The 13,332-nt window shown below is 41.7% G+C and overlaps 1 protein-coding gene across 1 annotated transcript; it reads left to right on the forward strand.

The window, feature by feature from the left end:
* Positions 1 to 1,423: 1,423 nt before the first annotated feature.
* Positions 1,424 to 5,288, forward strand: LOC144682894 (interleukin-8-like). Its single transcript, XM_078545804.1, has 4 exons — positions 1,424 to 1,594; positions 2,847 to 2,982; positions 3,113 to 3,196; positions 4,561 to 5,288. Exons 1-4 carry the CDS (start codon positions 1,531 to 1,533, stop codon positions 4,583 to 4,585), a joined length of 309 nt encoding a protein of 102 aa, XP_078401930.1. The 5' UTR covers positions 1,424 to 1,530; the 3' UTR covers positions 4,586 to 5,288.
* Positions 5,289 to 13,332: the final 8,044 nt, after the last annotated feature.

Raw genomic sequence — 13,332 nt, forward strand, 5'->3', positions numbered from 1 at the left:
GGAAATTTTAGGCTCTTGTGTAACAAATAATGGGATTGAAATGTTTAACAATTTGATTGCAATCATTGCAATGATTCTATTGTTCATCAAATTGCTGAATCCAATATGACACATTGGCACAATTGAATCATTTCCTTCAAAATCATTGAACTTTTGACATATATTAGGTGTTAAAAGCTACATTAAATAAATGCCATTAAATGATTTTGGTTATATAACGACATGCTTATAAAATATATTTAGAATTATCTGTCACATTACTGATCAGGACTATTTTTGTATAATTTCTAAACACTTAAATAATATCAATACTGATGCTTCAGAATTTTGCCTCTCTCACATATAAATCATATAAGCATTGAATATAACTTCAGAACTCATTTTTAATTTATATTCTTCCATTCAATTTCCAATGCATTCTCAGGATAGGTTTATCAACTCCTTACCTACACTTACTAGCAATTTGTTTCACTGATATGAATTTGTGAGGGAGATCCAAAGGAGTGGTAATAATGGATGGAAAATCCACTACCATTATTCACGTGTACCACACTGACATCTACTTTGTACTAAAGGTCCCTTGCATCACACACACCTCTCAAGGAGACAACATGAATGCGTAACACATTCAAGCTACATTGTTATTTGTGGAGGTGGCACAGTCCCACTGGACAAGGCCGAAGTTAATTGACCTCCAGGTGGTTGCTTGTCTGCCACCATTTCCGCTACAACAAAATGGCATGGCAGCAGGAAGGTGACGGGCACTCTGCTCCCAAAGCCTTTCTGCACCATTTGCCCTCTTTCCTGCCTCCCAGCCTGTCGCCAATGGCCCCGGAAAATTTTTTCCATTGAGCCCACATTTTTGGTGGAGCTTTTAACCTAATTAAAATAAATATGTTAACTTGTGGAAAGAGGAATATCATATGAATGTGTCCAGCTTGTGTTGCTGATTTCATTCACAAAAATACCTCAGTAATTTTCCACCACCAGCTGCCAGTGTTTGCTCTCCACTGGGTCTGATGACTAAATTTGGCAGAAACAAATATCAAAAGCTCAATAACAATTAATATTAATTTATTTGCTGAAAACATAACTTCATTCAAATATAACATTAATGTTTATATCATATAGCCATTGCTTTCACTAAAACTTTGTAAAAGATTTTCTATGACAATTCACAGCCACTTTGGCCACTATGGATTAAAATGAAAGCAGCTTTGCAAGAATCCTGGAGGAAATAGATTTCTTCTGCGAATAATTTTCAAAGAATCCATTTAAAGCTCTTTTCCTTAAGTTTTAAAGTGATATAGTTTACATGCATGGGCTCGTTTTAAGCTTTTTAATCCTCAATATTGGTATGTTTGTATTTCGCAACTTCCTGGGAAATTCCTGCTGACATCATCTCATGTCATGAGTAACAGTACTCTGATTATAAATAGAGAAACAGGACAACGAGAAGTTAGATACAAACTTCAGCCACAGAGCACAACAACAAGAAGAACATTAAGACCATCACACAAGCAAAAGACAATGAACAGCAAAGTTACTCTCGCCGTTTTGACTCTCTTTGCACTTTATGTGGCTTCCACCCAAGGTAAGAGATAATCTGACTTCATAGTTGCACAGCAATTATACAGAACCTAGAATCTGATTGAAAACATTTATATGACTAGTAGAGTTATAGGTAAATGCAAATAATACTGATTAAGATTAACATTTGAAATTGTAGATGTCAGTGTGTATTATGAAACAATTAGTTGTTAAACGTAGACTGCACAGGCTAACTTTAGGGATCAGTTCTATCATTTGTAACTTCAGAAATGTATTCTAAAGTGTTCAGGGATGGATTTGTGAGTTTTTATTGTTACTGAGTGATTCAGCTACAATTGCTCCATTTTGGGAACACCATCATCACAAAGGCTGCAGTGGTTCAAGATTAGCCCAAAACCACCTTTTGAGGAAATTGGTGATTCCAAATTAATCTTACCCTGCCAGCACCACCTGTTATACATTGTGTTGAGACAATGCTGTTCAGTCTCAAACCATTAGGATGTGGCAGCCTTAGACAACTTAGTTCGCAGCTCACCTGACGTGGACAGTGGACAAGGAATAGGCGAGTGAATAACCCCAACTTACAATGTGCACCAAGATCAAAAGCAGAGGTAAACTTATGTTGAAGGGCATTTTTAACAAAGGGTGTTGAGTAAGGCAGAAAAGGAAACAATGTTCCTTTAAGAAGAAATATTGCCTTAGGCTTAAATAGTTTCAAGAAAAATAACTCAATTTTAGCCAGTGGTTAGGCAGGATTTTATTTTTATTATTTACCAGGCTGGAGTTAAGTTGAAGTCAACAAGATTTTCTATAGGTGTAACTCTGCATTTTTACTGACTTAGAAATAGAGCAGTTTACTAACTGTATCTTGATTTCACTCAGTACAATTGCTAATCATTCCAGCTTTTGGACAATTGGAGAAACACATATGTGAGGGTCATGGTATCTAATTTATATAACATGGGAGACTACACCACCAGATTATGCTATTAGAAATCCAGATATTAAGAGTGAAATTTAATAATTCATTTTGAGGGTCCGCTTATAGGAGAGGTCAAATGTGCTAACCTGTAGGAGTGTCTAATATAGACCTGAAATTTGCCAAGTGAGGACATATAGCCTGAGAGGTCTAATCTTTGGCTGGCACACTTGTTTCAGTAGAGAGAAATTTTTAGGGTGTCTGCTATCAGTAGTCAGCTATCGCTTTGTCTAAGACTATCTATACATCTATACGAAAAAGACATTTACAATTTAAGTTACAAATACTGACTTTCTGTAACCTGTTCTTTCCATAGCTGCATCTCTCAGACACGCAGGAGTGAGCTTGCGCTGTCAATGCATTAATACAATTTCCAAATTCATCCATCCAAAACACATGGAGAATGTTGAAATTATTCCCAGTGGCCCACACTGTTCAAATGTTGAAATCATGTAAGTTTTAATAACTGATTATGGAAAAACATACCGTGTACGTGAATAATGCTTACACAATTTTTAATGATATTTTTATTGAGAGTAGATAGCAGAACTTTAAATAATTGTCATATTTCGCTTCTTTCAGTGCAATCCTTAAAAATGGTTCTCCAGTGTGTCTGAATCCTGAAGCCATTTGGGTGAAGAAGATCATTGACCTGATGACCAAACGGTAAGTTTCAGATGCTAGCTTGCAATAAACCAATAGATCTATCTTAGCTCTCCAAAAAGTAGCAAGGCATGCAATGGGAATAAAGTCACTGAATATGTAAGGTCGGGGTTTATCTTCACTGTCTGGGTAGTAATCCAGAAGAGCAGATTGACTGCCTATTAGAGAACCTACTTGATTTTGGAGAATAAAATTCAGGCAGATTCCGTAAAGAGCTGGTGATCAATCCACCAGGTACAGTCCGTGTGGTAAAGATGAAAATCTATCTCACTGAGTTGACAAGCTATTGATAAAATTGTAGTTAACCGTGGGAGGACCTTGGAGCTAGAGAACCTGAAATGGACAAATTGCAGTGCTTACCCATATTGTATTGGGCAAGCTGTAACTTAGTTCAAACTATTATTTCTGCATGGCGTTGAGGGAGAGAAATATCAATGATGACAGGACTTTTCACTTTAAACCCCAGTGAGACCTTCCTCAAGTATTTCATGAACACCTCAAAAAGCAAGACTTAGGTGGCAATGTATACTGTAACTTTTGTAGTATATCTTCTGTGGTATGAATGTAATACTGATCCATTTCTCACACACCCTGTCCTATTAGGTTATGTACACTGGGGAACTGGTTTAATGCCAATTATTGTTAAAAGCTAGCACAGAGTTTCATTGCATCTTACGTTGTTTGATTTGAAACAGCAGTAAACCTTTGCAATTATCACCAGTTGTAAATGTGTTTTGCTGCTCTCACTCAAAGGTTTTAACAGGAGAAAGGGTGATATTCTTTCAAAAAAATGACAAACTGGTGAACATTTTGTTCATTATGCTCTGGCACCTGAGCTCCAAGGGTTTGATTATGAGAAGAGATTACAGAAACTGGGCTTTTATTCCCTGAAATAGAGAAGTTCAAGGGTAAATTGATTAAGATTTTGAGGAATTTGAAAGGAATAGATGGAGTAGATAAATAAACTTTTCTTCTCCATTGGGAACTCGACAACAAGGGACGTGGTTTAAAATCAGGGCTGAGCCAAGAGAGAAGTTAGGAAACATTTTGTTGCGTAGAAGGTGTTATTCTCCTCCTCAAAAAGCAGTAGACGCTAATTCAATTCATGATTAAATCTGAAATTGATCTTTTCTGCCAGACAAGAATATAACAGGAGATGAGGTCAGGACCTGCAGTTATAGTTAAGACACAGATAAGTCACAATCACGTGGAATGGCGGAACTGACTATTCTTATATTCTGGAGCAATTGCGTATGAAACAATATTTAAGACATGAGCTTGTGAAATCAATTGCTTTCCTGAATATTTTTATCATATATTCCTGCAAGATTGAGAGTAATTTTTATTTGTTTCTGTATATTTTATAGTTCCAAGACTGAAGACGCTCAGTGAGGGGATCTCAATGGCTGAGTGCCGAGAAGGTGACACCTATCCACAATGAGACTCTCCACTAACCCCGACATTTACAGATCTTTAACCATCATGTTCAAGCCTGTCGTAAACTTGTAACAGCGCGGGACTGTCTGACTGATATAAAGCAATGTATTTACAATCATATGAGGGGACATGTTTCATTACATTTTCCATTACATTTTTATTATAACCTTAATTGACCGGCCAGCGTGAAATGGCTTCTGGGCCTGATCGTGGGTGGGGTCGGCTTCCCAAACACCCCCACCCGCCCCCACCGAGCCCGCACACCAGGGGCAAAATTCTGCCATTGCAGTAAAATAACTGGATGTTTTAGACGGTACAACTTTGATGCTGTTTTCAAATTGCCATACACTTGCTACCAGATTAACATGTCAGAGTGTAGTTACTCACTGGAAATGAAGCTCGCAATTTTGACGTGGCATATTGTCAGTATTGTAATTTTGATTTTTATTGTAATTTATTTGAGTTGTAATTTATTTATTCTCATTGATATTTATGCTGTCCTAAAAAAGTTTAATTCCCTATGTATTTATGTTTTGCCATGAAAGCACTTGTCAATTTTCTTAACACGAAAATGTGTGTATGAGGAAATAATCTGTAATTTATATTTATTATAAATTGATAAGGCATTTTTATTTAAATAAAGCAATTATTATTTTCTGTATGTGTTTTACAATATCAATTTTTGGTCTCTGTTTAAATCATTGAGCTTATCTGAAATGAGTAGACAACGGAATGTTAGTCGGCAATTCTTAGCTCAATGGTAGCACTCCCAGCACTGAGTCATGGGCTCAAACCCCATCCTACAAATATGAGCATATTGTGGGCTGATACTTTGGTGCAACACAGAGGAAGTGTTGCACTGACAGGAGTGCCTTCTTTCTGATAAGATGTTAAACCAGGGCCATGTCTTCCCTCTCATGTGGACATGCAAAATCACATGGCAGTAATCAAAGGAGATCAGAGGAGTTCTCTGGTGCCCTGGCCAGTATAAATCCCTCAATAAGCATATAAAATAGGGTCGGAATTCTACGGCTCTTCTCGCGAGCAGGATCTTCTCAATCCACCCAAGTCAATGGAGTTTTGAATGGCTCGCCGCATGTTCCACCCTTCCCCACTGCGACATGTCCATAAAATTCCACCCAAGGTGTTTGGTCATATGTCACATCTCTATTCGTGGGAAGCTGGGTACATTTTGTCTGCTACATATCCCGACATTACCGCACAGACTATACCTGAAAAGTAATTCATTGGCTAAAATGTTTTAGGATGTTCTGTAATAATGAAAAGTTCTGCACAAATGCAAGTTCACAGTCTGTTAGCCTAACTCACATGAATTATCCTTCTAACTTCATTATTCTTTCCAAACTATTCCCCATCCGTAAAATTTAAATCCCTAGATTCTGGAAAGGCTCCATCAGACTGGAATGTAGCAAATATAACGCCTCTATTCAAAAAAGGAGGGAGGCAGAGAACAGGAAACTATAGGCCAATTGACGTCTGGAGCAGCATTTTCAGATTGGCGAGTGTGGGCAGGACCCACTCGCCGATGAGTAAAATGATGCAGGGTGACGTGGGGCGTGCGTCTTGGCGTCACCCCGTGTCAGTTAGATTTTAAGTTCGTCGGACGCACAGCCAAGTCAGCTGCACACCGGCCGAACTGTCAACGGCTTATTATGGACATTAGAAAATTAATTACTGAATTTAATGGGCCAGGCGAGGAGGCCAGGTGGCCTTTGGATAATGCATGAAACCTTATCCACGGGCGGGATGAGGTTTCATTTAAGATTTAAAATTTCACAAACAATTTTTAATAAATGTAATGGACATGTCCCAGCTCATGTGACAGCTTCACATGAGGGGACACGTCCTTAAATGTTTTTCCCTCTTTAATTAGGTTTTTAAAAGTAACACTGATCTCCCCGAGGCAGCACATTTCCTCAGGGAGATCGCTGAGCTCTTTCACGCACATGTACGAAATAGCGCACTCCCTGCTCAGGGAGCACCCCCCGCCCGCAGAGGGAGCGCACAGCGCTTCTGGGTGGATGTCACGCTGGGCAGTCCCTAATTGGCCAGCCCACGTAAAATGGAGGCGCCCCCCCCTCCACCGATCAGTGGTGCCAATCGGTAACCCACCTGCTTGCGCCCGTTCTCGCACAAACCCCCGACGGAGGGAAAATGCTTTGTGGGGGTGCTGTTGGATTGATCATTAAAGAGTTTATAGCTGGGCACTTAAAAAATCTTAAGGTAGGCAGGAAGAGTCAGTATGGTTTTGTGAAAGGAAAATCATGTTTAACAAATGTATTAGAGTTCTTTGAAGGAGTAACATGTGCAGTGTATTAGGTGGAGCCTGTTGACGTACTGTACTTGGATTTCCAGAAAGCATTAGATAGTGTGCCACATCGAAGGTTATTGAAGAAAATTAAATTTCATGGTGTAGTGGGTAACATATTAACCTGGATAGAGGATTGGCTGGCTGGCAGAATACAGTATGCAGAAATGGGTCTTTGTCTGATTGGCAGAATGTGCCAAGTGGAATCCCGCAGGGGTCTGTGCTGGGGCATCAACTTTTTACAATTTACATCAATGGCCTAAATGATGGGAGTGAATGTAAGGCAGCTAAATTTGCAGACGACACAAGGGTATGTAGGAAAGTTTGTTGGGAAGAACACATAAGGAGCTTGCAGATGGAGTTAAGTTGAGTCGGCAAAAATATGGCAGATGGAGTATAATGTGGGACAATGTGAAATTGTTCACTTTGGCAGGAAGAATATAAAAGCAGAACATTGCTTAAATGGAGAACAACAGCAGGATTCAGAGCTGCAAAAGGAATCGAGGTGGTCTTGTGCATGAGTCACAAAAGGTTAGTATGCAGGTATAGCATGTAATGAAGACGGCTAATGCAACGCTGTCCTTTATTATGAAAGTAATTCAACATAAAACTAATGATGTTATGCTTCAGTTATACAGGGCATTGGTGAGACCCGCACCTTGAATACCGTGTGCATTTTTGGTCTCCTTATTTGAGGAAGAATGTAAATGCGTTGGAGGCAGTTCAGAGCAGGTTCACTAGATTAATACCTGGAATGAGCAGGCTGTCTTCTGAGGAAAGGTTGGATGAGCTGGGCTTGTTTCCACTGGAGTTTAGAAGAGTGATGGGTGCATTGATTGAAGGAAACAAGGTCCTGAACAGTCTTGAGAAGGTGGATGTGGAAAGGATGTTTCATTTGTAACTGAATTCTCACTACCTCCAGCTGTGACTCATTAGTGTCAGGTTTCACTTGCAACTATAGATGCTGTGCTATATTTTTAACTATATCTGATTTCCTAGCCCCTGCAGGTAACCCCAATTTTAACTTATCTGTCAACTCTGTTAACTTGCTTTTGGTTATTTTCTCCAACCCAATCAGAGTTATCTCTTCTACTCCCAGACAAGTCTTAGCAATTGCCAAAGCCAGCTTGCAGTCTCACCACTTCTAAAATACCTCACCAACTCCTGAATTCAAAGTGCCTCTCATACTCGTAAGCTTTACGATTCACCAATTCCTAACCAATCGCGGAATTAGAAATATAGTTTATCCCGACACAGCCCCCAATTGTTATGACTGAAGCAGTTGGTAAGGAGGAGTTATTTAAAAATCCCAGAGGGAAACTTTAAACAACTGTCATAACCTATAATTTTAAGTGTTATGTTTGAGATGCAAATCTAAATTCAGGAATCAGGCCAGAAGTTTTACATTAAACTAAATGAAACTTTGTATTAATTTACAAAGGTTAAAGACATGGCTACAAATTATTATCATAACTTTTAACAAATTCCCAAGCTATTCTCCATATAGGCAACAGCAACCCTTAGACTTAACCAAACACCAGGCAAAGCATTTCCACCTTATAAATTCAAAATGTGGCTCTTTCACTTTGGTTGCTGGTGAGACAGTTGGAGGCTTATAGCTGCCCTTTGATTTCACATTTCCTTTGCTCTGCACACCCAAAAACTGCTGAAGTTATACCAACCACCACTGATTGAATTCAAATTCTCATTGTCTAACCAGCCTCTTTGAACTTCACCTTTTAACAAGAAACCCCTTTCATAGTACCAATTTTATCAGTAATATAAACATACTGCTTGGTAGCTGCTAGATAGGCATCAAGTGTTCACCCCGCTTCTTGAATGCTCTATTCAAAAAATTCAAAAACACACTGTCTCTCTTACATATCGAAACTAGTACACATCAAAGCACCCAGACTTGCTGACTTTAATCCAATTCAGACACACCCACAGGCTAAACCTCTATTTTAAAATAAAAATATTTTCCAAAATATTATATACATTAATAGCTTCATGACACAGGAGCAGAGAGAGAGCAGGATCAGAGATAGCAGGAGCAGAGAGAGAGAGAGTGCAGAGAGATTGAGCAGGAGCAGAGAGAAAGAAAGACAGAGCAGGAGCAGAGAGCTAGAGCAGAAAGAACAAGAGCAGAGAGGGCAGGAGCAGAGATAGAGAGAGCTGGAGCAGAGAGAGGAAGAACAGAGAGGGCACGAGCAGAGAGAGAGAGAGCAGGAGCATAGGGAGAGGGGCCATGACCTCAGAGAGAGAACAGGAGCCCGGAGAGAGCAGGAGCCCAGAGAGAGTGGGAGCGCAGAGCAAGAGCAGGAGCAGAGAGAGCTGGAGCAGAGAGAGAGAGAGCAGGAATCCAGAGAGAGAGAAAAGGAGCCCAGAGAGGAAGCAGGATACAGAGAGATAGAGCAGGAGCCGAGAGGGTAGGACCCTGGAAAGTACTGAAGATCAAAGGGACCTTGGTGTGCATATCCACAGATCCCTGAAGGTCGCAGGGCAGGTAGATAAGGTAGTTAAGAAGGCAAAATCAAAAATACCTGGGAAAACTCAACAGTCTGACAATATCTGCGGAGAGGGATACAGTTGATGTTTTGAGTCCATATGACCCTGCATCAGAACTAAATTTCTATATTTTTTAGTTCTGATGAAGCGTCACACAGACTCTAAACGTCAACTGTATCCCTCTCCGCAGATGCTGTCAGACCTACTGAGTTTTTCCAGGTATTTTTGATTTTGTTCTAGATTTCCAGCATCTGCAATATTTTGCTTCTATCTTAGTTAAGAAGGTATAAATGTCTTTATTAGCGGAGACATTGAGCAGAAGAGCAGGGAGGTTATGCTGGAACTATATAAAACGCTGGGTAGGTCACAAATGGAGTACTGCGTGCAGTTCTGGTCACCACATTATGGAAAGGATGTGATTACACTGGAGAGGGTGCAGAGGAGATTTACCAGGTTGCTGTCTGGGCTGGAGGGTCTGATCTATGAGGAAAGATTGGATAGGCTTGGATTGATTTCCTTGGAGCAGCGAAGGTTGAGAGTGGACCTGATAGAGATGTATAAGATTATATGGGGCATAAATAGGGTGGATAGGAAGGCACTTTTTCCCTTAGAAGAGGGGTCAATAATTAGGGAGCATAGATTTAAGGCAAGAGGTAGAAGGCTAAGAGGGGCGTTGAGAAGAAATGTTTTCACCCAGAGGGTGGTGGGAGTCTGGAACTCACTGCCTGAAGGGTTGGTTGAGTCAGAAACTCTCATAACATTAAAGTGCATTTAGATATTCACTTGCACAGGCATAGCCTCCAGGATTATGGGTCAAGCGCTGGAAAATGGGATTAGTGTAATCAAGTCTATGTTGGCCGGCCTGGACATGATGGGCTGAATGGCCATCTCCTGTGTTGTAAACGTCTATGAGTCTATGAGAGCGAGATAGAGCTGGAGCAAAGAGAGAGAGCCGGAACACAGACAGAGAGCAGGAGCAGAAAGGGAGAGAGCAGGAGCAGAGAGACAGAGCTGAAGCAGAGGGAGAGAGAGGGAGCAAGCGCACAGAGTAAGAGCAGGAGCAGAGAGAGAGAGCAGGATCAGAGAAATAGCAGGAGCAGAGGGAGAGAGAGCAGAGGCAGAGAGAGAGAGAGGGCAGGAGCAGAGATAGAGAGCAGGAGCACAGAGCGAGTGGCAGGAGGGAGAGAAATTAGGAGCAGAGAGAGCAGGATCACAGAGACAGAGCTGGAGTAGAGGGAGAGAGAGAGAGCAAGAGCATAGAGTGAGAGCAGTATGTTATGACCAATACAGAGAGAGAGAGCAGGACCACAGAGAGAGAGGGAGCAGGAGCACAGAGAGAGAGAGCAGGATCAGAGAGAGAGAGATCATGGGCAGAGAGAGAAAGCAGGGGTGCAGAGAGAGGGCAGGAGTCCACAGAGAGAGAGCAGGAATGCAGAGGGACAGCAGAAGTGCAGGTAGAGGGCAGGAGCACAGATAGAAAGAGCAAGACATAAGAACATAAGAAATAGGAGCAGGAGTAAACCACTCAGCCCCTCAAGCCTGCTCCCCTCCCCCAGCATTCAATAAGATAATGGTGATCTGTCCCAGGCCTCAACTCCCCTTTCATGCCACCTCCTCATAGCCCTCAACTCCCCAATATTTTGGGGAGGAGGAGAGAGAGAGAGAAACTGCAGAGAGAGAGAGAGCAGGAGCCCAGAGAGAGAGCAGGGGCCCAGTGAGAGCGGGAACAGAGAGAGAGCAGGAGCACAGAGAGAGCAGGAGCACAGAGAGAGAGCAAGATCCGAGAAGCACTAGGAGAGCAAAAGAAGATCAGGAGAACTGGGGAAGCACAGCACAGAGAAATTAGGAACATGGACAGAGCAATATTGAGAAAGCACGGTCATGGAGAGAGCAGAAGCCCAGAAAGAGCAGAGCAAAGATAGAGAGGGGAAGGCTGGAGAGAACAGGAACATGCAGAGAAAAGGAACCTGGAGAGAGCACAAGAGGAGTAGAGGAGCAGCAAGGCCAATGTGGGAGTCAAGCAGAACAAGAACAGGAACACGGGGTGAATAGATTATGCAGAGAGCAGCAGCTTTTGAAAACAGCAATCTAAAAAGAGTAGAGGGAGAGAGAGCAAGGGCACAGAGAGAGCAGAACCACAACAGGAGCAAGAGCATGGAGGGAGTGGGAGGTCGGAGGCAGCAGGAAGCAGGAGACCCCAGAAGGGGGAAACAGTTCAGACCAGTTCAAGCCTGAACGAGCCTGAACTGACACGATCTGGCGTGGAACACATGGATTTTACTGGAAGCGACCGATGAACTGGCAAATCTACTGGGTTCATCTGAAATCCAGTGGGGGCTCCCAGTTTCTGAGCAGGCACCAGAACTTCTCAGTTGACTGAAGCTGGAACCATATGGCACCTGCTGTCAATTTTACTGAACCAAACACCAGTGAATGCCTTTCTCTCATCTCTCACTGATTATGTCATGATTTCAAATAATGGCTTTGTTATTCATTTTAAACCCATTAATCTTCAGCTCTGGGTTTACCCTTGCGCCCACCAGCTGAATTTCCCCAAGTTGCACGCAGCCTTGCCAGCCAGATGCTGCAATTTCCTCACTCCCCCATGTACAAACTGGATGCTACCACAGCATCCGCCCCCATCCCCCCACAGTGTGGAAACTGGCACAGTTTCTCCCTCTCTGTCCCCTAGCTCCAACTCTCTCTCCGCAACCTGCCCACCTGCTAAGTGTCTCTTCCTCAGTCACCCCCTTCCCAGTCTTTACACTCCAAACTCCCGCACCTCCCAAGCATTATGTAGCCTCGTGTATTTGGATGTGTTGTCTTAATGAAGTTCTACCCAAGGAGTGTGTTGACACTCCTTTTTTTAGATTTTCATTGCAGAAGGAAAATTGCAAAAAATACCAAAGTGCCAATTTCAATGGAGATTTTCATGTGTGAAAATATATTTGTACATTCACCCCTTATTTACCTTTGTACATAAAAATGCAGATTCGGTATTTATGTGAAGTGATGTACTCTTACTTTAATGGCATAATTCCATCACACGGACAGTAAACAGATTACTTCATGACTTCAATCACATACTTTGTTTTTATTCCATTACTATTTCTTGGGATTGAATTCACCCTTGCACCCACCAGGCACTTTGCGAATATAGGGTTGGAGAAATTGGCCATCCGATTAACACATTTCTCCCCCACTATTATAAATGTGAAATGCTGGCCCCAAAATGGCTGAACAACTAAGTCACAGTTCCAAAGTGTTCAAATGAGCAGGGGTCTAGTTCAGAGCCAGGTAATTTAGAAACTATGCAACATAGCATGTATCACTGAACTCCATTTTAACACAGGTGCCACTGCTACTTCAGCTGGCACTGCTTGGATGTCAGGAGAAATAACTGTGCAGATCCTCAGGTGTGTAATGCATCCTGTTTCCCAGTCCTGGAATAGGCCAGTGTTTTGGATTAATAGTCCTTCGATATTCATAAGGCAATGGCCTTAAAATGCCAAGATGATTTGTAGCTTTCCAATTTGTTGATTGCCAAATAAAACAAAGAAGCTATTTCTTTGCATAGCTTCAGCTCTACACCGCGGTATAGAAAAGGACACCCCATCCTTGCATATTCGATGCTATCCATGAGGCATTTCATCCCCAGCAATGGTACAGCCCTTTCTAGCTGTTACTTCTTGAAGATTGAAGGCCTGAATATTGCCTTTGCCAAAAAGGTCAATGCCTCCGAGGGTTTCATGGGCACTGTCCTCTCGCTCCTTTGTGCTTAGCATTGTACAACAGAATCTTCTAATTAATGGTGAGCTTGCAAAATCACCCATCATGAGTGGCAGATTTTTGCATAAGGAGAAAC

Source organism: Cetorhinus maximus, chromosome 1 (genome assembly GCF_964194155.1).
Source record: "Cetorhinus maximus chromosome 1, sCetMax3.hap1.1, whole genome shotgun sequence".
Lineage (NCBI taxonomy): Eukaryota > Metazoa > Chordata > Chondrichthyes > Lamniformes > Cetorhinidae > Cetorhinus > Cetorhinus maximus.

Coding starts and splice junctions, on each gene's coding strand:
- LOC144682894 (XM_078545804.1), top strand. CDS start 1,531: ATGAACAGCAAAGTTACTCTCGCCGTTTTGACTCTCTTTGCACTTTAT. Junction 2,983..3,112: donor TGTTCAAATGTTGAAATCAT/GTAAGTTTTAAT, acceptor CGCTTCTTTCAG/TGCAATCCTTAAAAATGGTT. Junction 3,197..4,560: donor ATTGACCTGATGACCAAACG/GTAAGTTTCAGA, acceptor TATATTTTATAG/TTCCAAGACTGAAGACGCTC.